This window comes from Arvicanthis niloticus, chromosome 6 (genome assembly GCF_011762505.2).
Source record: "Arvicanthis niloticus isolate mArvNil1 chromosome 6, mArvNil1.pat.X, whole genome shotgun sequence".
Classification (NCBI taxonomy): Eukaryota; Metazoa; Chordata; class Mammalia; order Rodentia; family Muridae; genus Arvicanthis; species Arvicanthis niloticus.
The window spans coordinates 12266066-12293981 of record NC_047663.1 but is presented as its reverse complement, the minus strand read 5'-3'; the positions used below and the strand labels follow the sequence as shown (position 1 = coordinate 12293981).

The following is a 27916-nucleotide window of genomic DNA, read 5'->3' as shown; positions in this document are numbered from 1 at the left end:
CGTAGATTTGTCCAAGGAAGAGTTAAAAATAAAATGAGAAGCATTTGCACATACTTACAATTAGGAAGAAAAATGACCAGAGGCCACTGTTTTTTCTGCCATTACGAAAAATGAATGAAATCACATAAGTCAAGAATATGAGAGATGATGCATATCCAATACTACATGGGATCTGAAAACAGAAACATTCAGGTGACGTAGGTGAATATTACTTAAGGGTAATCATACCTAACTCTCAACTCTTTTTTTTTAAATCCCCCTTCTCAGTTTCCTTTCTGCAAGCCCCCTATCCCATCTCCCCTCCTCCTGCCTCTATGAGGGTGCTCCCCCACCCACCCACTCCTGTCTCACCACCATAGCATCCCCCTACACTGGGGCATCAAGCCTCCACAGGACCAAGGACCTCCTCATTGATGCCAGCTAAAGCAATCCTCTGCTACATATGTAGCTGGAGCCATGAGTCCCCCCATGTGTAGTCTTTAGTTAGTGGCTTAGTCCCTGGGAGCTCTGGGGGGTCTGGTTGATTGATACTGTTGTTCTTCCTATGGGGTTGCAATCACATTCCGCTCCTTCAGTCCTTCCCCTAACTCTTCCATTGGGGTCCCTGTGCACAGCTTTTTTTTTTTTTTTTTTTTTTTTTAAGAAAGTAAGATATGAAACCAACACAGCAGGCTTCTCTTCAAAACAGGAGCCATATTGTTAAGTCCCTACAAGAACAGGTTTCCATTTTTAGTTAGGAATAAGTTTCTGTTTTCTAAAACCTGATGTACCTTGTAAAATATGTCTTTGAACCTACACTAAACTCATGACCCTATGACACTTGATTGTCCCTTGCCTTGCTTAACTCCGAACTCATGATTCATGATTGCTCCTTGCCTTGCAAAATATGTTTTCAGGCTATTTTGATCTATCTACACCCATGACCATCAGCCCCATGATGAGTGACTCCTGTTCTTGCATTTATTCTTGACTTTTCATTGTATTTTTCCTAGCAACCAATTATCTCACCCCTGTAAACATGTTTGCAACTATTTTCTATTAACTGTATGGCTCCCCCCCCCGTCACCACCACCCCAATAAACAGGACCTCAAAAAGTTAGTCTGGAGCTACTCTCTAAAATACCAACTTAAGGTGAAGCACTTGGCTGGCCAGTCCCAGTTTTTTTTTTTTTTTTTTTTTTTAAATAAAGCCAGAACTCAATATGAGTAACCTTAGCCAAAATGCCCAACAGTGGAGATATGGAACTTGAAGAGACCACCTCCAGTAGTTAGACAGTGCCCTCCGTAGAAGGATGGAGACACCAACCCACCTTCAAACTCTTCCTCCCAAAATTGTCCCTGTCTAAAAGCAATGCAGGGACAAAAATGGAGCAGAGACTGAAGGAACGGCCGACCAGTGATCCATCCAACTTGAGATCCATTCAATAGGCGAACATCAAACCCTGACACTGTTACTGACACTATGTTGTTCTTGCAGACAGGAGCCTAGTACGGTTGTCCTCTGAGAGACTACCAGCAACTGACTGAGACATATGCAGATACTCACAGCCAAGTATTGTACTAAGGCAGGGACCTCTATGAAAAACTTAGAGGAAGGATTAAAGGAGCTGAAGGGGATGACCACTCTACAGGAAGACCAACATTGTCAACTAACCTGGACCCCTGGGAGCTCCCAGGGACTAAGCCACCAACTAAAAAGCATACATGGGCTGTTCCGTGGCCCCTAGCATATATGTAGCAGAGGATTGCTTTGTCTGGCCTCAGTGGGAGAGGATGCACCTAATCCTGTGGAGACTTGATGTCCCAGGGAGGGGGGATGCCCAGGGTGGCACCCTTTAGAAGTGAAGGGGACAGGGGATGAGGGAAAAACTCTGTGAGGGGTATCAGTAGGGGGACAACATTTGGGATATAAGTAAGTAAAATAATCAATTAATAATAACAAAAATATAAAATAAATCTTGCTTTCATTGCTCTGTCATGGAAATGTTTTTCCTCACGTATATGGGATTAACAAAGGCTGAGTGGGTGAACTGGGGAAGAGTTGGGGGTCAGGGTGTTAATACAGTCAAAACAGGCAGGAAACACTCAAAGAACTAATTTTAAAATAATATTTTAAAAACCACTAAAACATCGCTGGCCTTTCAGTAGGCAGTAACAGTCCTCAGGGTGCTTGGAACTAAAGGCAAAGTTCATAACAGGGACTTCAAAACTGGCCCAACAGCGGCCACGTTAAAGCGTAAACTGGCAGTGTAAGATGCTCTCAGTCAGTCGTTCTTGGTCCAAAGCTAACACAATGTTAAAGTAAGCTGACAGTAAATGAAGCTAGTTACTGTCTCCCACATCCTGAGGCCTCAGCCCCCTGAGAGAAACTGTCAGGTGACTGCAAGCCTAAGTCCAATCATATTATTGTGCTGTAGTTCCCTCTCTGTTCCTCTACAAGTGTAGAGAGCAGCTTTCGAGCTGATTTTGTGCATAATCCCTGCCACCCTGGAAAAAGGACAGTTTTGCATTCTGTCAGTGAAAACTAAAAGGGGCAAGGACTCCACCTACCTTTCTCTCTCTTTTCCTCTCTCTCTCTCTCTCTCTCTCTCTCTCTCTCTCTCTCTCTCTCTCTCTTTTTCTCTTTCTCTCCCATTCCCCTCTTCCCTTCTCCCTCCCTCTTTTCCTCTCTCTCCCTCTCTCTTTCTCCCTCTTGCTCCTGACCTCTCTCCTTCCTTTTTCTCCCTCCCCCACCCCAGTGTTTCCAGCTCCCTTCTCTTGGCAGCTGCTAATATTTCTACTGCGCTTGGGGCTTTCTTTCTTTGTTGAACCCCAATGAATCATTCTCAAGTTCCTTTCTGAGATTCTTTTTAATTATTTCATCAATGGGACCTGCCAACGGGACTCTAAGACCTAATATTACTGCAGTCATGGAAAAGATGGTCTAATAAAACTTGACCCCAAAATGTAAGAATTTCTAAGTCTTTGCCACTTACTTGAATCAACAGGCTCTCAATCACAGACATAATCTCTTCTGAACTGAAAACACTGTCCATTATTTGCATGAGAAGGAGGATGAGGAAGTATATGGGGATGTCCAGCAGAGCCTGACCACACCAGTAAGCAGATGGGGAAAGGCCTGAAGTCCACAGCTGGGAAAGAACTTTTTTCTGATAATAATAATACAAAAAAAAAAAAAAAAAAAAAAAAAAAAGAAAGAAAGAAAAGAAAATAGAAAGATCAACATAAAATCCTAAAAAGCTGAGACTCAGGAAACCACATACATAGTTACAGCAACTATTTTTACTATATCCCTTTAATAATTATTGCTCTTGTTTGACAAACGACATCACCACTTTCCACAACCCTACATGAGAGGGAAGGATAATATTGCAAAACGAGACAGACAGGTTGATTTGGCTCTCTAGGATACAGGTACTGCTGAATACTGTCAGGAATATGGAAGTTAATGATAGGTTCTTATTAAACACTTTTTATTTTTAATTATCTATTTACAAAAGCTAAGCTGTTGGGCATTATGCCTTGATGGGCAGCTATCAGGCTTTGTGCTTGGATGCTTTGAGCAGGGACAGTGACTCTAGTTCCAGGGAATGGGACACCCTCTCCTGACCTTCATGGGAACTATATACACATGATAGATAAATGCATGCAAACAAACACCCTTACAGTTAAAATGTGTCTTATAGGGCACGGGAACAGAGGCTGGCCCATTATGGGAAGCAAAGCGAATGGGCAGAATTTGAAGGAAAACACATTCCTACTTTGATGGTATTCATTCCTGGTGAAGAAGAAACACTTAAAAAATGAGGAAAGTCCTACGACTGTAAGCACCATTCATATATTTTGAAAATGAGTTCACATGGCAGTTTTTATGGGCATCTGTTCAGCCTTATTAAACAGGGAAAAGGTTTGGGTTGAAACTGTCCTTGTGCTGAGATATGAGTACCAATGAGTCTGTTGTATGAAGAATGGGGTGGAGGAGAGAACAGCTGGTCTCAGAGAATGATTATTAACTGTCACTTACTACTGGATGGAGGCATTATCCTGTTTAAGGAAAATGTGTTTTATTCCTATTTTGACAGCCTATTATTGAAGCGCTCGATTATACATTGCAACAAACACATACAATAGACTCGCTACCTGCGCACGAATCTATCTACGTTCACAAGATCCAAAGGAAGTTTTCCTGGGCATGAAAGATATGTGAAGACTTTAACATGTCTTACTTTGTGGTCACTGATGCTGCCCATCGCAATGTAAGGCGTGAGGCTGGCAGCCACCGGTATCCAGAAAAATGCGTTGCTCATGAATCCATACTCATAAAGCATGTGCTCCTAAAATCATACAGACATTGTGAGCAGACAAAAACCAGGCCTCTGACTCGCTTATACTCTCTGCACTGTATCAAGCAAATGAGTGAGCTGTGCTAAGCCCTCAGAGCCCTTCCCAAGGTCACAAAGCTCCAGTCTCTTACTGTAAGATTAAAGCATTTCACACATCAATAGCATTTATCTCTATGTCTATATTAAGCTATCTATCTTTACACACACACACAATTTATTATATAATACACATTATTGGAACACCAATGGAGAAGATATTTTTTTTTCTATTGTCACAAACTTGTGCCAAAGCAGTTCAGTTAAACCTTTATAAGGAGTCATTCTTCTGCTTCTGGACAATGCAAAAGTATCAGATTTAAATGTTTTCAGGGATCCGACATACATAAAGTAGTAAGTACATGGATGTTAGAAAGTAAGTCCTTCCTGAGGACCGGGTTCCATGGTAGCAGAAGATGACAATTTGAGCTTCCAAAGGAGGAGGAGGTGGGGGAGGCCAAGAGTCCTACCCAGCCATGATGCCTATGTACTAAACCAATGACCAGCATGGCACTCTATTTGTAAGGGTTTAATAGTGCCAGCCATATCTTGTTGGTAATCCACAGCTGTCTAGGGCTAGTGAAGTCATGATTCTTGAAGGAGAGCCTACAAACACCACTTTACTAAACTAATATAATTTCTAACCAGATTCTAAGTTTATCTACATGTAAATTCAAGGTCACCTGAGCTAATAGCTAGTAATTTTTTGCAGTTAAGACCTTTTATATATCTCTTTCGTTCTTTCTTTTTTTCTTTTTTTCTTTTTTTTTTTTTTTTTTTTTTGAGACGATGTCTCAGAAAATAGCCTGGGCTAATAGCAAACTGGTAAGCCTCCTGAATCTACCTCCTGGTTTCTGGGATTAAATGCTTGTATCCAACAAAACACCTTAAAAAAAAAAAAAAAAAAAAAAAAAAAAAAAAAAAAAAAAACAGATGCCACCTCAGAAGGGGAAAGAAAGGAGGTGTTTACGGCTGGCCACTCTCTCTTTTCTGATCCAATGTGACAGACTTTTGTAAAAGAAATGAAAGAGCAAACCACAGTCTCCATCTCCTACCTATGTAAACTCTGCAGTTAAAACCATCATTAAAAAAAAATGGACACAGCAGCCCAATAGGAGGAAAAGTGTACTAAGAGCAGGCACATTCTTAATAACAAGGTGATTTTAAAAACAGTGGAGTATTCTCATAATATCATTTTCTAAGGCAAAAGAAAGTCAACACAGTAAGATAAATGGAAGACCTGAAGTCTAGGACCTTTTCCCTGATCCATATACCACTAAAGGATGTAAGCGCACATGAGCAACACATTCCAAATAAGACAGTCAAAGAAACGTGGTATTTGATCTCACTGGGGAGCTACTTTTACATGAGATACAAATATTGTAGTTCTAAAAAGGTCCTTTAGTTTAAAAAAAATTCTGTGTGTGTGTGTGTGTGTGTGTGTGTGTGTGTGTAGGTAATAACTTTTAAGAGTTAATTCTTTCCTTCTATCAAGTGTGTCACAGGGGATTGAACTCAGAACAAAAGGCTTAGCAGCAAGCCCCTTTACCAACTGAGCCAAATCATCTACTACAATGATTCTTTCCTTTAACAGATATACAAAGTAAAATATTTATAGATAAAATTATATGATCTAAACTTAATTCAAAATACCCTTAAGGCTATACATTTGTAATAGTTGTATTGGCTTGTAAATGTGGGAGGCTATTAAATTCTCTATTAATGTGCTTGAAACTTTTTATATAACAGCTACCTTTAAAACGAGAACTAGTCCCATGGTGCCAGTCATAATCACCCTAATCTAGTCAACGGTGAAAGTTCTGAACTGAAATCTTCTTTTAAAACATCTCCTAGCAAAACAGTACAAATAGTAATAATGATAAGATCCATTGCTTTTGAGCAACTCACCTACATATTCCCACCTCATTTCTTGTCCTTATACTGCCTTGACTATGTTAACCAAGTGCAAGCATTGCTGCATTTACCTCTGCAGAAATTTTATGGTGAAATTGTATCATTTTGTGAAATAGTGTATTAAAGACTACAAAAATCAAGTTGATTTTTTTTTAAAACGATGCACAGACATTGGAAACTTCCCCTATCCAACTATACCCCCACTATTAAGGGCACAGAGGGTTCCACATGAAGGTTTTTCCAATTAATAGTACTTCTTGCAGTCTCATTGCCCCCAAACCATAGTGTTTGTACTGTTCTATAACCACAGCTAGGCAGTGCAGTAACATATGTTGTTATTTATAGGTAAAATGTAAGATCATTAAGTTCATAAAAGTTGATAAGATGTTACACCTTGCATTCCGAGGACTTTCTTGAAAACATCCAAGGTCTTCATTTACTTACTTCGAAGACTGTGCTTCTGTCAGTCCGAATGCGTTCTGAAGAGTTAAAGATTCCAAGCAGCCCATTGCTAATAATATCCATGAGGACTGGAAAGCAGTTTAGTCTTCTGGCGTTACACGCGACGGAAAATCTGAGACCCTAAAATGTAATGAGTATTTCTTAATTCTCAGGAAGCCGCTGCAAAACTTAAGGGCAGATTATGTTAGAAAACCATTGAAATCACTGATAATATCATAAAGCAGGAGCAAGAAAGCAGTATCACCATTACTCATATGATTTGATTCCCTATGTAATTAAAGGAATTAATGGATTTCTATACCACTACTTTCAAACATCAACTGCATGAACTGTTTGTGCCCAGAATCTCACAAAAATTAAATAAATCAAGTGACATTTGGTAGCAATAGTAGCCTGACAGTTATGGGGCTACCAACCACTCTGCTCAGATTTAGGACCCACACCATGAGATGACACTCTGACCTGGCACAGTTATCAGGAACAAGAACCTGTGGCTAGATGGGTGACATGCCCTGGAAGGGAAAGAACTACCATTTGTTGGCAAAATGAACACAGTATTATATTGAATCCTAATAATTTATTGCTACACCCCAAAATTAGTGCATCCTTCAACTCCTTATCGAAGAAGCTTCTTGAAATAGGTGTGAATTAGCAGAGAACCTCACCCGGTCAATGTGCAGACAATGGGGTTCTTGGTTCTAAATGAAACATCTTTATCAGATACCCAACCCAAGTGGCTAAATAATCGTCAAGGAACAGGGAGAGGAAAGCTTGTAAGAGCCAGAGGTGAAGGATGACTACAAGGAAAGGTAGATCACACACATGAACTCCCAGTAGTGGTGACAGCATGCACAAGATCTATGCAAACTCAAGCCAGAGGAAATCTCAGCATGGAGTAGGAGAGGTGGGCAAAACGTTTCACTCCTAGTTGAAGAGCTAATGGCATTTGATAGCTGCTGGGATGGAAAATATTAGTTTTCTGTAAGGGCCTGATGCCTGTTAGGTCAACTGCACTCTAAAGCAGTCCCTATACACGAGAGTATTTGGGCAATTCAAGATACATACATACATACATACATACATATGCTTATACATACATACATACATACATACATACATATGCTTATACATACATACACTCATACATACATACATACACACACATACATACACTCATACATACATAAAATTTGACGTTATATGGGTAAAGAGGTGGAGGACGGAGGAGTTAGGGAGTGTGACAACTAATCCAAGTTTTCAGCTCGACTATATCTGCAATGAACTACAATCCAGAAATGGAGGGCACACCTGTGACCCAGATCTTGAGGCTGAAGACACAAAATTCTTATCCGGATCTTGAGGTATAATGGCCATGAAAAGCTTAGGCCCAGGCAAGGTGGTATATACCTTTAATCCCAGGAGACAGAGGCAAGCTGATCTTTGAGTTCAAGCCAGCCTGGGACAGAGCAAGTTTCAAGTAAAGAACAGCTTAGGTCCAGGCGTGGTGATATACACCTTTAATCTGGGCCTTTCCTTCTTCCAGAGGCCTACATAAAGACGGTGTAAGAAAGCTCACTTTTCTTCACCTGCTTGCACTTACGTGCCAGCACATCAGTTGAAACCTACTTCTTCAGGATTCCAGCTTCTACAGAAGACCAGCTGAAACAACTAGCCTTGTGGGACTGAGCAACTACTAGATTCTTGTACTTCCTGTTCACAGCTGCCCATTGTTGGGTTAGTTGAGCTGCGGACTGTAAGTCATTCCAATAATTTCCCTTAATATATAGAGACATTCCACAAGTTCTGTGACTCTAGAGAAACCCGACTAATACAAGGAGTATGATCAAAACTCAATCTATGAAATTCTCAAAGAATTCATCAAAATGTCACATTTTAAAAATCTCTAGGCAAGTGATACAGATGAAGGAGCACTGTGGAGATGCAGCGGACTGAAGACCCGAGACCAAATCTAAACAACAGTTATTCTCAGCTCCCCCGCGAGTACAATTTAAGCTAATTAACAAAGCCGGATTTAATTGATAAGATTTTTAAATTACCATTAAATCCCTCAATAGTTATATTGGAGAGAGTAAGCAAATGATTTTGGCTCAGCTTCTCCTACGAAAATGGGAAATATATCATTGGTATCAAGTCAGCCTTTCATGTTGGTTAATTTGAGTTACTCAAACTGAATCTCTACAATCCATTGTTGGTGAATGAAGCACGGCCATCAGAGACTACCATACCTTTTCATCACCCAGCACCGTGATAGCACCATTGTACAGCGCCTCTTCTGTGCCATTTCTGGTCCCCAGGGCATCCATGTCTAATGCTATGCCCTGCTGTCTTAGTGAATGTACAAAGTTATCAATGCTTAAACCTACCGCAAAGGCAAGATCAGAAAAAGGAACGATAAGTCAATTAGTACAGAAAGCAACAAAAAATTCAACAGCATAGCCCAGAACATGTCATCACTGCCTACAGATATCCTTATTACTGCCTACAGATATCCTTAAAGGGCAGATTTAGAGCTTGGTACAAAATCTGTTATGTTGATTGTGTATGTCATAAAGATTCTTTACATATAGACAAAATTTCTATTACTATTTCTAGTATTGTATGATGTCTAGGAGTGTAAGTCGGTAGTCAAACACTGGAATGCATAAGGCCCTGGGCTAAATGCCCAGTACCACAAACAAACAAACAAACAAACAAACAAACAGACACCATACAATTAGCCAACCAACACTATGATTTTTGATTCTATTGGTTTAGATATTCTTATGAATTTGGAGCGTTTTGTTCTCAGAGCCCAGCACTATAGGGAATTACGAAACAATAATATGTTTATAAAACAAACTCTAAATTTGTGCTTTTTACTGTTAGGTCTCATAAACGTTTTATAAAATACACAGACATAATTATTTTCTGTGTATTTTATGTTTCCCAGGTAATCCCCTACCCAAAAAAATATATATATGTTTGGATTTTACAGATTACCTGTTTTATTGATGACCAGTAAGTGGGTCAGAGGATCCTGTGGTGGCTGTCCTGGTGAAAGGAAATACATACTCGGAGATAGCCCCCATGAGTAATCTTTGTGGTCTACCTTGTAGACTAGATGCTCCAAAAGTTGAGGGATAAAGCTAAGGCCAAAAAGCAATAACCTAAGTGGAGGAAAATAAATATTAAAATAGTAACAATCAACAACCTACAACAACTTTTGTGGGGCTCTAGGTTTCAATAGATAATGAATAGTGACAAACTATGGGCATGGGGAATGCTCAAGTCATACTGCTTCCTCTTCTTCTTTCTAAAATGAAATGGTATATCTTTGGTCTGCCACCAAACACCTACTCCTGCTTTCAACATTTCCTTCAGTCCTTCCAAGCTGCTGATTCTGACTGCATTTGATTTCTGTTTTAAACAGGGTGTCCTGTAGTCCCGGAGGGCCTGGAGTTTGCTATGTAACCAAGGATGACCTAAAACGTCTGATCTCCCTGCCTCTACTTTCTGAGTGCTGAGATTACAGGCATAGTAAAATCTCATGTAAGCCCCGGTCCTCTGAAATTACTGGAAGACAAAGCAATGGGTGGGGAAAAATGTCTGGCACGGTCAACTTGTCTAACAACTCAGGTCTGGGGAGACAAAAAGACCAGATGAGGAACTTATTCCTAGCATAGCAGAAAACTGCCCTCTAAATAATGGTTTATCCCTGGAGACAAAAGCAGCTCTCAGCCTTAACCAAAGAAGCCCCTCCTTACAATGAACAATGGTACATACTAAGACTAGTGGCTGCCTAAGATGCAGAAAATAAGCAGACGGTGTGGGCCCAGCTCCAAACAAGTTCACTGGGAGCACCGCCTCTAACACTCAGGGAACACTGCAGAAGAGGGATCCAGAAGTATGTAAGAGCCAGGACATGGGTAGAGTATGAAACACAGGTTACTAGGGAATGTCCTTAAATGGGACTATGCATTCAGACATTTAGAGCACCCTGGTCTTGGATAGGAACCTACTTGACTGAAGCAGAAGAGATTTTCTCTTCATAAGTGCATCATCTCAACTATTTTATTACAGTAACAGAAAGACAACGCAACTATACATGTCTGGTTTTCTTTAATATATGCGCAAACACTAAACAACAGAATTTTGTACAGGAGTGCTTGCAAATACTTGAGTAAATACGTCTTCTGAGTGTAGAGTTCCGTTTATGCTAGGAGGCAGCACTTATCCATGAGGGGGATGCTGGAAGGGTTTGCTACAACAGGCACTTGCAGAATCTCTTGCGTACTGTATGGAAGTATCGCCTGTCAATAAAACACTGATTGGCCAATGAGCTGAGACAGGAAATAGGAAGTGGGAATCCCAGTAGGGAGAGAGGAACTCTGGGATAGAGTCAGGCGGGAAGAGATTCGCCCCAAATTCTGAGAAGACAGACACGTGAAACCAAGAGGAAACCAGCCATGTGGCCCTCATAGAATAGAATAAGTGGATTAAGTTATGAACTAATTGGGGAACAAACCCAAGATAGGCATTTGTTCATATATATGTAAGTCTCAGAGTCATGATTTTGGGAAGTGGGGTGCAGGTGGAAAAGCCTGATTTACAGCCACTAGACACACTGAGAAGTAAAGTAAAAATGGCACAGACCCTCTGTGCCCTCCCGTTGGCAGGAACCCTAACACTGACCTGAGTTTTCAGGCTACTGATCTGTCCTATAAATTTCAGTTTCCAGACCACGTGGTAGTGCAAGCCAATTCGTTAAAATCAATATCTGTCTTTCTACCTGTCTGTATATCTATATATCATCTCTCTCTCCCCTGTCCTTCCCCCTACCTTATACTATAAAAAGATCTAAGAGATTTTGGCGTTTTGGGAAAACAAGAGAATGGAGTCTTTGGTAAGGACAAATTCTGCGTGCAATCAAGATAATCCCTAACTTTATAGATGTTGATCACATATGCACAAGAGCAGGTTTATTACATAAAATGCTTAGAAGACCATCCGCATGTGCTGGGATGTACTCTGTCTACTTTTTCCATTGCACTCTCCACCATTCAGAGCCTCCGTACTCACACGGTCATCAGACTTTTTCGTTCATTCTTGAGCTTGAGGAAGCGAACCTTCGCAATGGCGCAGAGCTGCTGCCTCCACAGCGCCATGCCACTGACTGAGCTTCCTGACAGATCTAGAGACAACACTCGCTCCAGCTCTACAAGGCTTTCCACGTCTTTTGCCCCATCGCTTTGTAAGCGCCCACAAATGCCAACATCTGAAATGGAAGATCAGTCGCCTTTAAGTTTATTGTGATTTGCTTAGCTTTTCCCCCACAACCATTTACATGAGAGAAAATTCCAGCGTTAGTGTTGTAAGCAAATACGCAGTCTAAGTCATGGCTATCTTAAAGTAACTACAGAGGAAGTGGAAGAGAAGCAAAACGATCTGAGACGATAATAGAGAAATATTGTAACTTTTTAAAAAGGCATGCACAGCTTTCTATGACATATTCTCAGAAATCCAGGAAAAGAAACCCATGCACAAATGTCCTCATTGCAAGAGCTAAGTCACCTTGGTGTTTCTGACCAAAGTAACAAAGCTAGCACATACAGAAGCCCCTCCTGCCCTTCAAGAATGTCAGGATGGGAGACATGACATTTTTGATATAGCCACATTTGAAAACCTAGATAAACCTTTGCTTCTTTTTTAATAGAAAGCTAGGGAAAGTTGATTTATAGAAAGTTGTAAAATGTATACAAATTAAAGACTGGATAAAAGGCTTTTTTCCAGCTCTTGCCTGGCATAATACTAAAAATTACGTGTATGACTAAGTGTGGTAGTGCCTGCCTTTAATCCTAGCTCTTGGTAGCCAGGGCCAAGGAGATCTCTGAGTTCTGATCTACATAGCAAACTCCAAGAAGCCAGAGCTACTTAGGGAGACTGTATCAAAAATGAATGAGTTAATTAATTGATTTTTTTAAAAGCATAACTGCTAACATATGTACCAAGTATGTAACTTCAGAAATGAGAAGAGGAGAAAATAGGTTGAATAATATACTTGACTGATACTTTAAAAGTCGGAGGCAACAAAACAAAAATGAAAAGGCAGATAGAGTCAACACCACCGTGAGATTAATACAAGCAAGTAAAGAAATGTCTTGGAAACTGTCATTAAGTCAGAGCTTCCCAAGGACTGACAGACTGACAACAGACCTTAGGACAACAGCAAATAAATCCCGAAAGCACTGGAGTAATACATCCAAGAAAATGAATTTTCAACATTATCTCTAGTTTTCTCTCTGCCACAGCCCTTTAGATTCAGATAATGTGACGCCTCAGATTTATTGTCTATTCCACGAGGATCTAGTGTGATACATTGCCATGCTTGTTAAGACTATATTTCTTCTCCAAGTTTTCCCAAGGCAGGTGCCAGCAATGGCATGTGTGTCATCTCCCTCAAAGCACCCGCCCTTACCCGATTCATCAGCCATTGTCTTCCCTTCTAACTTCAGGAACACCTCATTCAGGGTTGTCATGGAAACGCCATAATCCTCAATGCCTTGGTTAGAACATCTATCAAGATCCCAGTAAAGATCTAAAAGTAAGAACAAAAAGGTAGATTACAGTATCATTTATAATGATGTAGTTAATGATATCTTTCAAAATGAGAAAATATGGATAATAAACTACCTGTACTTTTTTTTTTTTACCATAATCTGGTATCCGTGTTCACTTACTCATAAAACCTGTCTGTAGACTATATTAGCTTCCATGGTTTCCTCAGTATGAATATATAACATAGACATTTCTGCTTCTATACCTAGAAAACTCCTCAGTTTTTAAAAAATGAATGGATGTGTTTAACATTTTTTTTTTTAATTCCAGAGCCTGGAGAGATGATTCAGTGGTTAGAAGTATTTGCTGCTCATGCAGAGGCCCCAGGTTCTGTTCCTAGGACCCACATGACAGCTCACAAACACTTCTACCTCCAGGTCTGGGGGATTTAACACCCTCTTCTGGCTTCCAGGGGCATTGAGCACACATTGTATGTAGGTATCCATGCAGGCAAAACATTCAAACACCTTAATGATATGTTAAATTATTTTTAATTTCAAACTTTTATGTGGGGTAGTGTGTGTGTGTGTGTGTGTGTGTGCGTGTGCGTGTGCGTGTGTGTGTGTGTATTGCACCATGGAGGCCAGAAAACATCTCCTGCAGCTGGAGCTACAAGAAGTCATGAGCTCCTTGATATGGGTGCTAGGATGTGAACCTGGAGCCCCTGGCGGAGTAACAAGCGCTCTTAACGAATGAGCCTTCTCTCCAACTCCTTTCATTCTATTTAAAATTCTCTTTTGAGGTCAGTTAATTCTAAACTCTGATTAAAGAATAGTATCCAGAGAATAAATATTTATTACTTTAGGTTAAGATTAGTTTTAAAGAAAAAAACCCATAATAACAAATGCATAAACAACAGATGTATACAGTAATAAATAATTTCTGTGAACTCGGTGTAAAAAGTAGAAATGAAGAAAAGGACGGAGTGGGCAGAGTATGTGGTGTGTCTCTGTGCTTTCCCTGGAAGTCATCCCAACCGCTTATATGTTTGTTCTCTTCCACCCACCCCCTCTTCTCTCTCTTTCCTTCCTCCCTTTCCTTCTAAAAGTGCTATGAGATTTACTCAGAAATACTGAAATAGGATACATCCACATGAATGATTAGCAAGGCATTGTGAGAATTATTAATTGATGATGGGAACTAAAGCTATCTTAAATATATACTAAAAGAAAATACCTAAGTGCTCCCAGTTTCTTAAATCCGCTTTCCAGCCTTAATTTAAATGGTTCGGCCCTTTGGAATGCATTTTAAGAAACAGTAAAGCAAACTGAACTGTTCAGTCTTTGTGAAGATTTCTGTCTTCATAATGAGATGCATCTCAGATGTACCGTGTGTACATCTAAGATGAAAACCATGTCTCTGCCTCCAAGATGAGTTCATTTCTTAACCCTTCTAAATATATAAAATTTTACTCATTATTTGAGGATTCCATACACATACACAATGTATTTCAATCATATTTACTCCCTGGCTCTCCCGCCAACTCCTCCCAACTACATGTGGTACTCTGATTGTGTCTGTTATTATGATTAAATGATCCTGACAAAGAAAAAACACTGCCATTTCTGGTATTCTGATTTGAGAATGAATCACGATTTGAAATGGCAGCATCTATTCTTTTTGTCTCCTGGTCATGCATTCTACTTATTTGTATCTTAAAGGTAGGGAAATACCATGGTAACCATGTGTCAGACATGGTCCATCTACAAATTATTGATGTGTAACATTTTAGCAATAGGTTTAAATGTTTTGAGTGATAATTTAACCATCAGAACAAACTCATAAAGGTTCCGACTGCCATTTCCTTCATATAAGTGAGGAAACTGAAGCCCAGAGAGCCATGTAGCTTGTTCAGGATTACCTGGAAACTTGTTTGTCCTTTCCAGGGGCAAGATATAGACAAGCCGTTCTTCGTTTTGTGCGGTCAGCTTGGCATCAGGGATGTGTTTTCTGACCAATGACGTTATACTCTCTGGATCACATGTTTCATTCAAATGCAAACTAACATTTAGAAAGAATGAGATAAAGTTATTTTTTTCTAACAATTTCTTCTGTAGTATATGGTTGCTGCTTATGAACATTTATGAGATAAAAATGTATACCAGATGGAACACATTGTGTATAGAAGAACTAGATGCAATGATACTAGCATAGTCCAAACCTAATGTGTGCAGCATAGTAGAGGAACCAGGAAGAAGGAAGGTTAGACTTATTTAAGAGAATTCCAGAGATGTCATTTGAATGGAAGAAATGGTGAACCAGATCCTGGCTCAGGTGAAGTGAATGGGAATACACGATTGTGTCTCCATCTACTAAGAAAACCCAACTATGAGTTCTCTTTTTGTTCTTAGTAATTCATGAGCTCTGCAAATGCTTGAACTTGGCAAAAGCAAAATAGACATCATCTGTTTGGTCATTAAGAACACGGTATTGACATCATATTGTGAAAGCCTCTGAGCCCAGGTGAGCTAGTCACCGTCTCTGAGACTCAGAATTCTTATCTATGAGATAAAGTAATATGCAATTCTCAAGTCAACCTTAAGAGATGGCGTAAATCCATACTTATGAGACAGTGCTGGGTCTTCCATGAAGTAAACTGTCATTAAATCAAACTCTCAATACATGTACTTCTTTATGAAATTTGTAATTTTTTAGAAACTCCATTGTTAGTCATATCCACAGAAATGTATAGAGGTGACAGAGTGGTGCAAATTACCTCACTTGAGTGGTTACATAAGGCTAAAGTTAGTTTGAAAACTGGTCTGTGTTTCAAACGTGCTGTGCCTAGCATTATCAAAGACACAAAGCAGAAGAAGTTTTAGCAGCCTTCCCTAAAGTAGCTTGTAGCTTAGTGTTAATACAAAGCAAGAGAATTTCAGAAAAAGTGGGAGAGAAGGAAGCTGCGTCGATTCAATTATGTACTCTGTACCCTGTCAGGTGCTCATTTCATTACCATTAACTTTTTAAAAAAATACTATTACTGCTGTTTTACAAATGAAGTTACTGAAGACCAAGTTAATTAATTAAGCCCAATTTGAATGAGTGCATTGTAGGTTCCAGCACAGAAGACACTCATTAAGGATACAACATTCAGAAACGGCCTCCGAGAACAGCTAAGAGGGCTGGAGATGGCTCAGCAGTTCTGAGCGATTGCTGCTCTTATGGAAAATGTGAGTTGGGTTCTGAGCACCCTCATCTGGCCACTCACAACCACCTGTAACTCTAGCTCTGGGTATCTGATGCCCTGTTCTGGCCTTTGAACACCATACACATATGTGCATGTTCACACAGAGACATACACATATACATGGGTAAGGTTGGTACACAGTTGAGTGTGATGACATTGGATGAAGCAGATACCCTCCATAGACAGAAACAAGACAGCTACAAATATCCACAGAGACTCACCTAGAGACCAATGGGTAATACCTTTTAAATGGAGGGAAATTATTTAATCCACTTGTAACAGTGGATAATGCTAGCATTGTGGATTTATTTGGTGAGCTTTAGAAGTCAAAGAAAATAATAATAGTGTCTATTGAATCTCCAGGATGATGTGATTTTTTAAGAATTTTTTGGTTTTGTTTTTAAGATTTACAACAATCGTGTGATTATCCTGAACTGAAGGAGACCTAAGAGGAAGACGGCAAAAATGGAAGTCAAGGAAAACTAGAGTATTAAAATCATCTGGATGAACAGAAATCCACTCTGAAAGATGAGAGAAAGGGTCAAAATACCAAGAAATTACTCTCAGAAGCAATGTTTTATGAAAACATTTTTTTTTGCACCTACGTTAAGCCTTGAATTTTCGGTGTCTATGACCCTATGTATCTTATGTTCTTGCTAAGTGCATGTGTAAGTTTCTTCTAACATGTCCATTGGAGCCAACTTTATAGATGTAGGTCTACTGTGACCTGATACTGACGGCACCTATTACCAGTGTGTCTGCCATGCATCTTTCTCCATCCCGGAGCTGTACCTTAGGTGATAGCCAATACCCCATTTCTTCTTCAGGAACAGAGAAGAGCCTGCACACCTCAGTCTCCCATTGGATATAAACACCTTCCTGTCTAGTTGGGAAGAACAAAAGGATAAATAGTATTAGTGGTTTCTTCAGTATTCATAAATGTGAAAATCAAAATCCATGAACAAAGGACATTGTAGAAGCATGCCACATCCTAACTCTGAGACCTTCTTGGCAGTCTGATAACAGAAATGAGTTAGGTTTTCTTATTCTCTGCATATTTAGGAACATTAAGCATCTACACAGTGTCTTTCAAGCTTACAGACATCTATCCACATGGACTACGCCATGTTTGAGATGATATCCTATGTTTTACAACCTTCACTTCTCTGTGATAGGATCAGAATGCTTCCATAGGACAAAGCATCTGGAATGCAGAGATTGAAGCAGATAAGAAAATTGTCCTATGTTGGTTGTGGCTGTCACTTGTGAGATGCGTGTAAGGGGTCTACTTGGAACCCATGTTAAGTCGTACTTTCTGCCAATGAAACACAAAAGAAAACTATAGTTACCAGCCAGGATATCAGCCTCATCCATGAACTGAGTACTGAAGACAATTACTCTGTCTAGTCTCCTCTCTTTCAGTAGGTTCCATATGCGATGCCTCGAGAGTGGATCCAACCCAGCGGTTGGTTCATCCAGTAGCAAAACCTGAACAGCAGAGAAAATGTCACAGGGCTATTTATTCCTCTAGGGTAAGATGATGCTAAAAAGTACTACACTTGTAAAAGCATTGGTATGTGTACATAAAAGTTTTCTTACATTTACCATTTGCAAATCTATCCAGTATGATAGTTTCTGAGTCTCCGATCGGATTTCACAAGTTATTTTATCTCCTTACCTGGGGGTCTCCTAAAATGGCGATCCCAAAAGTCAGCTTCCTTTTTTGTCCTCCACTTAAATTCTGAGCAAGAATGTCTTGAATATTTTCCATTTCTAAGTCCCGTAAAACTTGTTGTACCTAACCAAATGAGGAAGGAACATTTAGTGTAAAACCCAAGCTATTTTTACCTTTATCGAGACCAAGTCTCTCTTTGTAGCCCCAGCTGGCTTGAAGTTTAGCAGTATTCCTGCCTCAGCCTCCCAAGTGCTGTGATTACAGGCATGATCCACTGTGACTCTCATACCTTTAAAACAGTTTCCTATCTTTATAAAGAGCTTTTGAGCCTAACTTTAGATGACACAGACATGTCCAGACACACAAGCACATTTAAAATTTTCTAGGTGGCCAATTTCACTTCTGTTGGTACAAAACACTGGACTTGTTCATATACCTCTTGCTCCACTTCGTGTGGCAGAATTCCCTTTATCTTGGCAAAAAGCCTGAGGTTTTCTCGAACGGTGAGAAACCCAAACTGTACATTGGATTGTGGACAAACTCCCGTGAGCTTGATGACAGCATCAGAGTCCTCCATCTCTGAAACTGTCTGGTTATAAATGGTGACAGAACCTATCCAGAGAAAGTAAAGAGTTACCATCAGGACAAGGTGTGAATTACATAAGTCACGGCATTCATTCAAGCAGACGTTGCCCATTTGCAACACGCAGTAGGTGAAATATTTGGTACGCAGAATTGGAGAATTTATTGCTATGCAGCAGTTAGGGGAGTTGTGGATCCCTCAAATGGACAGTCTGTCTAGCCTCAGCCGGGGAGGATGCGCCTGGTCCCACAGCAACTTGATGTTGTGGGGGTGGGTATAGTCAAGGGAGAGTGACACCTAGGAAAGGGAGTTTCCCTTCTCAAAATAGATGGGGAAGGTGGATTGTGGGGAGAACATGTGTGAGGGGGAGTGTGGAGGAGAGGAGGTGCTGATATTGGACTATAAAGTGAATGAATATACAAATTTTAAAAAAACAGCAAGTTTCAGGTAAAGTTCAAATCCTTGCCTCAAAGAATAAGGAGAAGGCGATATGAAGAGACTTAAATCTTTCAGCAGAGATGGGAAATGCCCCCACCTCAAGCTAAGAAGCTCATGGCTTCTGAGAAAGGCAGAGTTACTTTGCTTGTGTGTAAAGGGCGTAGCTGTGGGTAGTTTGCCTTTGCCCCAGAGGATGACCATACACACATGTGCATATGGACAAGGATACTTGGATTTATGGGTTATTGTATTGTTTTTTAATAAATTTGGGAGAGACGGGGGTTGGGGTGGAACTGGGAGGTGCTGGGGGGCAGAAGTGTGGAATGGATGTGCCCCAGATACACTGTACACATATATAAAACTTTCAAAAATAAAAGAAATTTTTTTTAAGATTAAAAAATAGTTTTAAAGGGTGAAAAGGAATTGAGGAAGACCTTGCAACCTCCACATGTACTCATCCAGGTGGGCTTGCCAACAGATATTTATATACTACACACACACACACACACACACTCACACACACACACACACACACACACAGAGAGAGAGAGAGAGAGACAGAGACAGAGACAGAGAGACAGAGAGTGCAAAAGAGGAAAAGATTCAATGTTCAGAACATGTAATCTAGCAGAAATGTCCATTAATAACTGAATAATTAGAAAGCCACTTGTATCAAGCACATTTTCACAAATGTATACAATTATATAAAAATAGCTTAAACTTCTAAAAAAAATTTCAATTACCATACAAAAACATAAAAATAGCGCCTACTATTGGGGAAATGTCATATAATTCAATACACGCATACATTGTGTAAAGAAAGCTTAAGGAAAACTCCAGGGGTTTTTGTTGTTGTTGTTTTTTCTGTTTTGTTTTGTTTTGTCTTAATGACATGATGCACCAGGTTTAACTAAGGGAAAGCACATTTGCCCTTGAGCTTGTCTTTGACCTCTTACCTGTAGTAGGGGGTGACAGGCCACTGAGTGTATTTATCAGGGTGGTCTTCCCAGCTCCACTATGACCAAGGAGGGCAGTGATCTGGCCTTCATATATGTCAAATCCCAGACCTGACATGATTGCAGAGATATTACATTCAGTGCTTGAATAGCTGTTTTAGAGTCTCCACACTTGGCAATTTTTCACTGCATACATGTGAATACTAATCTTCAAACACAAAGAGCAATCTCAAAATTTGTCTGTCATCCCTCATCTTCATTCCTGCTGAAGTTTCACAACAGTCTCTAAATCACATACCTATGATAAATGTAATCCTAGTTATTACCTCTTAAGGCTTCGACTTTTCCATGCTTTCCTGGGTATTCTTTTTTAAGATTTTTGATCCTGAAAAAAAGAAAAAAAAAAAAAGAAAAAAAAAGTTTTGAGGAAACTGCAGCGACTGGGGAGACCTGGTGAAACCTAGAGGTTCTTCGTTTTGCACAGGCACTGTCAGAAGTATCCTGGGCACCCCATGAGAGGCAGCAGCTCTGCCCATTGTACCTCAACAGAACATAAATGGAGGGAGTAGGCAGCCTGTGGGTATATGCAGATGGTGACAGATGACTAAAGAAGAAAGCTGGAGATGAAGTCAGTGGTGGAAGATCCCATGGTGTGGGTGAAGGAAACCACATCAGATCAAAACGACTTGAGCTTTGGAGTCAAGACATTCCGAGTGAGGTCCCATCTATTGCGTTCACACCAAGCTCCTGCACAAATATGCGATTCACAGAGTCCACATCTTCAGTAAGTAATGAAGCAAGGATGGCAACACTAATTACAATGTAGGGTTGATTCCTAAGAAAACAAGAGTTGTAGAACCCAGGATGCTTGAAGTTTCCAAAGAAAAGGAAAACAATGAAACGATGAGACAGCTTTAAGAGTCCATAGAAGTTATGCATGGAGGCGCATGCCGACGCATGCCCACCATCCCAGCACTCAGAACTCAGGTAGGATGTGTAGAAGTCTGAGGCCAGCCTGGGAGACATCTTGTGTTCCCAGCCAGAATGACGTATAAAGTAACATTCTGTCTTTAAAGAAAAATAGAAAAGAACACAGAAGACTTTCAATGAGTTGAAGGTCTATTATGCTGTAGAGCCTGCACAGTCTACCTGCATTAATTTCTTGTAATACAAAAAAAAAAAAAAAAAAAAGCATCCCGTGAATGCTATAGACAAAATTTGAGCAAAGGTTAGGATCTTTGGAATGTGTAACTGTTTGGAAGTCAAAGTGTTGACCATAGCGTGGCCATGGCTTCAGGGGAAGCAGTGCGGGGGCTCGGGGAGGGAGTTCCTTGGGTTCTCTCCATACAGGGCTTTAAGTACCTTGTGGTCTTGTCATCTCTTCCCATCTTCCTGGGATGTCTCTAACCCCCTTTCTACATCACTTATGTTTGTGTTTTCACCTTATCCGCCAAGAAGTGAAATGAAAAGAGATAAAGTGCATTCTACAGAACGAGGATGCGAATAGGGGAGTGGTGCCCCCGTCTATCACCAAGAGAACATCAGAGCGAAAAACAAAGAAGAAACCCAAAGAAGACGGTGAGGAACTTGAAACTGAAGTCCTTATTTGTTGACAGTTGTTACTGTGCCAAAAGATATTAGTGTAAATACAGGATATGGGATAAAAGACCATGGTATCTAGAATGAGAGCATCACTTCATAAGAACAGAAGGCTGGGAGGAAGTGGGCGCAGAGGGGCTCAGAAGGAAATCTTTGTACATGGGCTTCTGACCTGTAGGTGTCTGATCTGGGCGTGCTCTCAGTTACACTTCCCTGTGTCTGATCTGGGCCTGTTCTCTATTGTATGTACTTTATTTGACTGATTCATTACCTGATGGCTTCTTTCCCCTGGAATTCTGGAGACACTGGTTCCAACGAGTCATTCAGTGAAGGGTCAGAGTCTATTTCATTCTCAAGGACCACATGGTTAGCTCCTCTGTGTTGAAACCAGTAAGACGACTTCAGGAAAAACAGTGGAGACCTTTGATGTCCGTACTTACCTACACAGACAGGAGGCGAGTAAGTACCAGGACAGTCACCACTTCAAGGAGGGCATGCCATTTAGCTAGCATGCCAAACCTACCTCTCTGGCTCTACCAAGCCCATGTTATTGCCTTAGGTAGCACCACACAACGTGGTATTTCCAATATGAGAAAAAAAAGCAGCATTGTAAACTAAAAGAAAGTGTCTTTAAGTCACAGCTACTTGTTTTGAGAGGAACTTAAACATTCTATTAAGTCCAAAATGAGTAGATAAATGTGGTACATATAAAGTTAAAATATGGCTCAGCTATAAGAAAAAATAAATTTACAGGTAAACAGATACAACTGGAAAACTTATACTCATCGAGGCAACCCAAACCCAAGAAGACAAACGCCCTGTGTTCTTTCTCAGACGCAGAGCCTCACTTCAAATCTTTTGTTTCTCAAGTTTAACCTGGAGCAAAACTGAAGCTAAGAAACTAGAAAGGGGTGGGGCTTGAGGAAATATTAAGGGAGGAGACCAGTAGGTTAGAGGTTAAATGAGAGTGGCCCAATGGAATGCTGAGGTAGAAGGATTTAGGCGGGGAAGGTCATTGGGAATATAGGAGAGATGGGGTGAAGTGGGGCCAACCCAAGGTAGGGGTAAGAAAAGCCACATAGAAACATGCTATCTCACAACCCAACAATATAAATAGAAGGGTAGGAGAACTATCATATAAAAGGAGAGAGGAGGGGTATGCTGGGGTGTAGTGAGCCGCTGTTTCAGTGGCTACACATTTGCATTTTCCAAGATGGCGTTGGCCTCATGTTTCCCCAGCAGTAAACAATTATTCTGCGCAGCTGCTAGGCAGATAGGCGTGCCAAAGTCACTGCCAATCCCAAGGCATAATATTGGGTGGTGAGCGAACAGCCAATCAGAAGTGAATACGTCACTCTAGACTGTACTTAAGCGAGACCCCTTCCTCAGCTCTCCCCTTCCACACCTCTCCGCGTTTCCCCACGTGTGTGAGACAGATTAAAGCCTCGTTTTGCAGTAACTACCTGATCTCTGCGTCTCGTGCTTTCTCTCCCATGGATGCAAGGTTCAGGGGGGCGCTTTAGACTGGGGGTCATGGATAAAACAGGATGGGGATGGGAGAATGGGAGGAGAAAGGGGAATAATGAGTTAGTTAATAGAAGCTAAGGATTTATGAAGAGGCCCTATGAAAACCCACTAGTTAGTAAGCTAACCTCAAGAATTAAAATGGAATCACCATGTCTGGGTGAGCAGTGTCACACCTGGAAGACAAGGTGTTATGATTTGTATGAGTTTGACCCAGGGAATGAATGACACTATTAGAAGGTATGGCTCTGTTGGAATAGGTGTGTCACTGTGGGTAGGTCTTTAAGACCCTCATCCTAGCTGCCTGTTAGTCATCCAATAGCCAACTTCAGATGAAGATGTAGATCTCTCAGCTCCTCCTGAACCATGCCTGCCTGGACACTGTCATGCTCCCACCTTGATGATAATGAACTGAATCTCTGAACCTGTAAGCCAGCCCCAATTAAATGTTGCCCTCATAAGAGTTGCCTTGGTCCTATTGTCTGTTCACAGCAGTAAAACCCTAACTAAGATACAAGGGTTATTAAATGAATATTGCAATACAAGGTATAAGATAGCTTCTTATGTGTTATTGGCCAGGGAGGCCCCAGAGATTTTAAAAAGGGGAGGGAGGACATTGCCATTGTCTTTGGATACCCACTCTAACTATATGGTAAGACCCTATTGCCTAAGACACCACATACGTGGACTAAAGGACATAGAGAAAGTAATACCCAGCTACTAGGGGAGCTTTCTTTCTACTAGGCAGCTTCCACAGTGACAGCAGATACAATGCAAGTTTCAGAGAGAGAAAAGACATCTGAAGTCTTTCTTAGCACTAGACTGTGTGTGTTACAACGCTAACAAGCCAAGCAAGATGTTCCTATATTAGAAGCACCGTGCTTATCTGCATATGACCTATACAAGATCAAGCCAGTCAAAAGTTGGCATAAGTGGGATAGAGGAGCTCCAGGCCCTGTCCCATTCTGTGGAGATATTGTTGCTGGGAAAGGAAGATTCATCTCTTATGGGGATGTGTTCACTGATCAGTTCCTCATACTCCAGTGGCTAGTCCCCACACACATGCACAAATGGACACTACTAACTGGAATTAAGGGGGTTTATAAAAAGGGGGAGGGAAAGCACCTTTCAAGGAACATGGTGGTAGTTGGAAGGGCATTGAGGGGTGGATATGACCATGTTTTATTGTATACATGTATGGAAGTCTCAAAAATAATTTCTAAAGTACAGAATGTGATTTTAGAAATTTCAAAAAGAAAATGCTATACCATTTATATTCAACACGTTGTTGACCAGTGGTTCTCAACCTGTGAATTGTGAACCCTTTGGTTGGGGGGGGGGAAGGGGGGTGTCAAACATCCCTTTCACAAGGGTCACCTAAAACCATCAGAAATATCATATATTTATATTATGATCCATAACAGTAGCAAAATTACAGTTATGAAGTAGAAACAAAAATAATGTTGTGGTTGGGGTCACCACAACATGAGGACCTGTATTAAAGGGTCGTAGCATTAGGGTGGCTGAAAAGCACTGTCATGGTTACTCTAAGTAAGCGCAGGCAGTAAAAATGTGTGAAGTTCTGCTACTTACTGAGTGTAATTTTGTCAAAATACAATGCTAGTGCCAAATAGAGAAGAACATCCAAAACCAACATGAAGAGGGTGGCCACAACCAGGTACGAGTTGCTTGGAGAGTTCAAATTTACATTAGAATTCACATCGTAGTCCAAGTGTATAAGCTGAAAAGGAAATGCATAGAATTTTTAATGGACTAATGTAATTTAAAGGATAATTATGGTCCTGGTTCTGCTAGACACCAAGGGGAAAGAATAAACGAGACAATTTATATCTCTATACAGCTCAGGCCTATTACTGTTCACGGACACTACTTATCTAATTACAAACTACAGATGGTAGATAAATCTCCTTAGAAGAGGTCAAAACTCCAAGTAGGTGGTATTTGAGACACATCTAAAGCAAAAATCCATCAGGGTTAAAAGCTATAAACGAGGAGACTATTCCTGAGTTGTTATAATTTTATAATTACAGTTGGCTGGTTATATTATAATTATGTGGTTATATTATAATTTTTAAAATTCCATTTTGGAATGAAAAATGGAGAAATGAAAGTCTCTAAGGAGCTGAGTAGAAAGAGAAGAATAATTTCAACCAACATACAGTGATTTCACATGAATTAATTTTTCTGAAGGGAGATTTAATTTCATGTGGAAACATCCAATTCTTTTTCAAAGTCTCAATTTTCCAACATTTGCGATACCATTAAAGGTACATGTTTCTCAAGTTTAAACCTGAGAAATGTTCAGTTAGAAGTATAAGCTGAGCCATAGCAAGCGGCAAAGCTATCTTCCATTTAGAGCCAGAAACTAACAAGAATCTCAATACAAGCCATGAGAAAACAACAAGTCATTGTTTATGGGAGTCCAAGAGACTCTCCAAACAATACAGGTTATTGCTATTGTCTCCTGGAGGTTGGAGATAAGTCCCGATTGCTAAAAACACCATGCAAGGGACTCAGGATTTGACCTAAATCTGACTTGAAAGCTACCTCCTGAAGGATTAGTTTTCATAGTACAGGACAGTGGTGTACAAGCTGCCAATCGAGGGAAGCAACTAAGAGTTCTGCCCAGCCACGATGCATACCAAACACAACAATGACCAGCATGACAAACCCTAAAGGTGCATGTGTGGCACCCATATCTTGATGGTAACCAACAACTCTCTAATCGGACTAAAACCTTACTCAATGAGAGAGAATTCATGTATGGTAAAGGAAATCTAGCCAACTACCCAGGGTTGGTGAGGTCAAGGATCTTAGAAGAGGTACTGCCACTTCCCTAAATCAGCACAGTTCCCAACTGCATTCAAAAGACTCATCCTTATCCCCACAGTTAAGCACAGCTTTCACTTCTCATCAAAGCCACTTTGCTTTTCAAAAATGGAGACCATTATAGAAAGCTACAATTGGTCAAAATGTAAAGAACTGATCGAGGGCAGGGCTCTCAGCCGAAATGGATACACTTAAAGCACAACCTCTGTGCCTGGGGTTCAGGGAACAGAAGAGAGGGAAGAAAGATGTTAAAAGCCAGAGGACTGGGAAACTACTGGGAGATGTGTCTCCAAGAAATGACAAGGACACTATGCTCACCATTCCTCAACAATGTGCCTAAACAAAACCTGAAAAGGACACTGACAGACACACTGATTCAGGAAAGGAAAAATCTCACAAGGCCTCACGCCCATCAAAGAACTACAGGCAACTCAGGCCACCAGAGACAAATAATTAGTTGTCCCAAAGGATGAGCCCCTAATTGATTCTACAATGCCGAGTGGTCAGCCCTGAAATCACATACATACAAGTATCAGTAAAAGGATTGAATATGTATTTATATATTTATATTCATCTGTCTGTCTGTCTCTCTGTGTCTCTCTCTCTCCGGGGTGTGTGTGTGTGTGTGTGTGTAAAGAGGATGACATAGATGTGGAGGAAGAAGAAAGGGAAGGAAGAATATGATGTGGTTATTTTATAATTTAAAAAAAAAAATTAGCTGGGTGGTGGTGGTGGTGTATGCCTTTAATTTAAATACTCAGGAGGCAAAGACGTGCAGGTCTCTGTGAGTTCAAGGCCAGCTACACACGGAAAACCTGTCTTGAAAAAAAAAAACAAAAATAAAAATAAATAAAACAAGATTTAATTAAATTTAACGTAAAAGGAAATAAATATGCCGGGAGAGAAAAAATAAATTTGTCTCTTATCCCTTAAACTTCTCTATCCCTTAAGCTTGTTTTTACAAGCATGGGAGAGAAACGTTACTGTTTAGTGTATAAATCACTGAAGGAATCTGTCTTGAATGCTGTGTACAAAAATAAAATTGTGGAACAGCAAAGACAGCACAGTTAGTGAAAGTGCCTGACTTTGCTCCCCAAAACCCACATGGTGGAAGGAGAGAACTGACATCTGTCACGTTGTCTTCTGACCTCCCTGCAAAACAAACGGTGTCACGACACGGCTTTGCATGTGTACATACACACATTTAGACAGGCAGACAGGCAGACAGACAGACAAGTTTTAATAAAATGAAACAAAACGATTGCCTCCCTTCTTACCTGGGCCATTCCAGTGGTAAAGGCAAAGGGGCTAAGAAAACACAAAGTCCATTCCATAAAGGCGGGAAGATGTTTGTATAATGCTGTGAATCCCAGACTTCCCCAGAAGACGGTAAGGAGGAAGACAGCCAAGCCAGTAAGAAATGGTTTCTTTAACAACACACTCATGAGGAAAGATAAAGTTATCTGAAAGGAGAAAAAAAAATTAACTGGTATGGTGGTCCGACCATCACTAGTACAGTAAAAAGGAATTTCACATTTGGATAAGTGTCATCCAAAGACATGTGTTAACGTCTCCAACCTGAGGCTCTACTGAGAGGTAGTATAATCTTTAAGGAGTGGGACTTTGTGGAAGTTTTCCTGTCATTGGATGCCTATCCTTAAAGAGGAGTATAAAAGCCCAGCCCCTTCCTCTTTTTTGACATCCTGGTCATGATGTGAGCACCTTTGATCTACC

The 27916-nt window shown here is 40.5% G+C and overlaps 1 protein-coding gene across 3 annotated transcripts in view; it reads right to left on the bottom strand.

Moving 5' to 3' along the window:
• LOC117711606 (ATP-binding cassette sub-family A member 9) overlaps nucleotides 1-27916 on the bottom strand; it is a 62403-nt gene that overhangs the window by 21566 nt on the left and 12921 nt on the right. For all 3 annotated transcript variants that reach the window (XM_076935541.1, XM_076935540.1, XM_034507384.2), the window contains 18 exons: nucleotides 27460-27645; nucleotides 24926-25073; nucleotides 22080-22248; nucleotides 20536-20594; nucleotides 20210-20320; nucleotides 18669-18844; nucleotides 18236-18355; nucleotides 17907-18045; nucleotides 17350-17440; nucleotides 15232-15371; nucleotides 13231-13350; nucleotides 11835-12030; nucleotides 9756-9922; nucleotides 9002-9135; nucleotides 6738-6875; nucleotides 4227-4334; nucleotides 2976-3149; nucleotides 59-172 (listed from right to left, as the gene is read on the bottom strand). In XM_076935541.1, coding sequence (XP_076791656.1) covers nucleotides 59-172; nucleotides 2976-3149; nucleotides 4227-4334; nucleotides 6738-6875; nucleotides 9002-9135; nucleotides 9756-9922; nucleotides 11835-12030; nucleotides 13231-13350; nucleotides 15232-15371; nucleotides 17350-17440; nucleotides 17907-18045; nucleotides 18236-18355; nucleotides 18669-18844; nucleotides 20210-20320; nucleotides 20536-20594; nucleotides 22080-22248; nucleotides 24926-25073; nucleotides 27460-27645 — 2490 coding nt within the window. The remainder of the gene's footprint in view (nucleotides 1-58; nucleotides 173-2975; nucleotides 3150-4226; nucleotides 4335-6737; nucleotides 6876-9001; nucleotides 9136-9755; nucleotides 9923-11834; nucleotides 12031-13230; nucleotides 13351-15231; nucleotides 15372-17349; nucleotides 17441-17906; nucleotides 18046-18235; nucleotides 18356-18668; nucleotides 18845-20209; nucleotides 20321-20535; nucleotides 20595-22079; nucleotides 22249-24925; nucleotides 25074-27459; nucleotides 27646-27916) is intronic.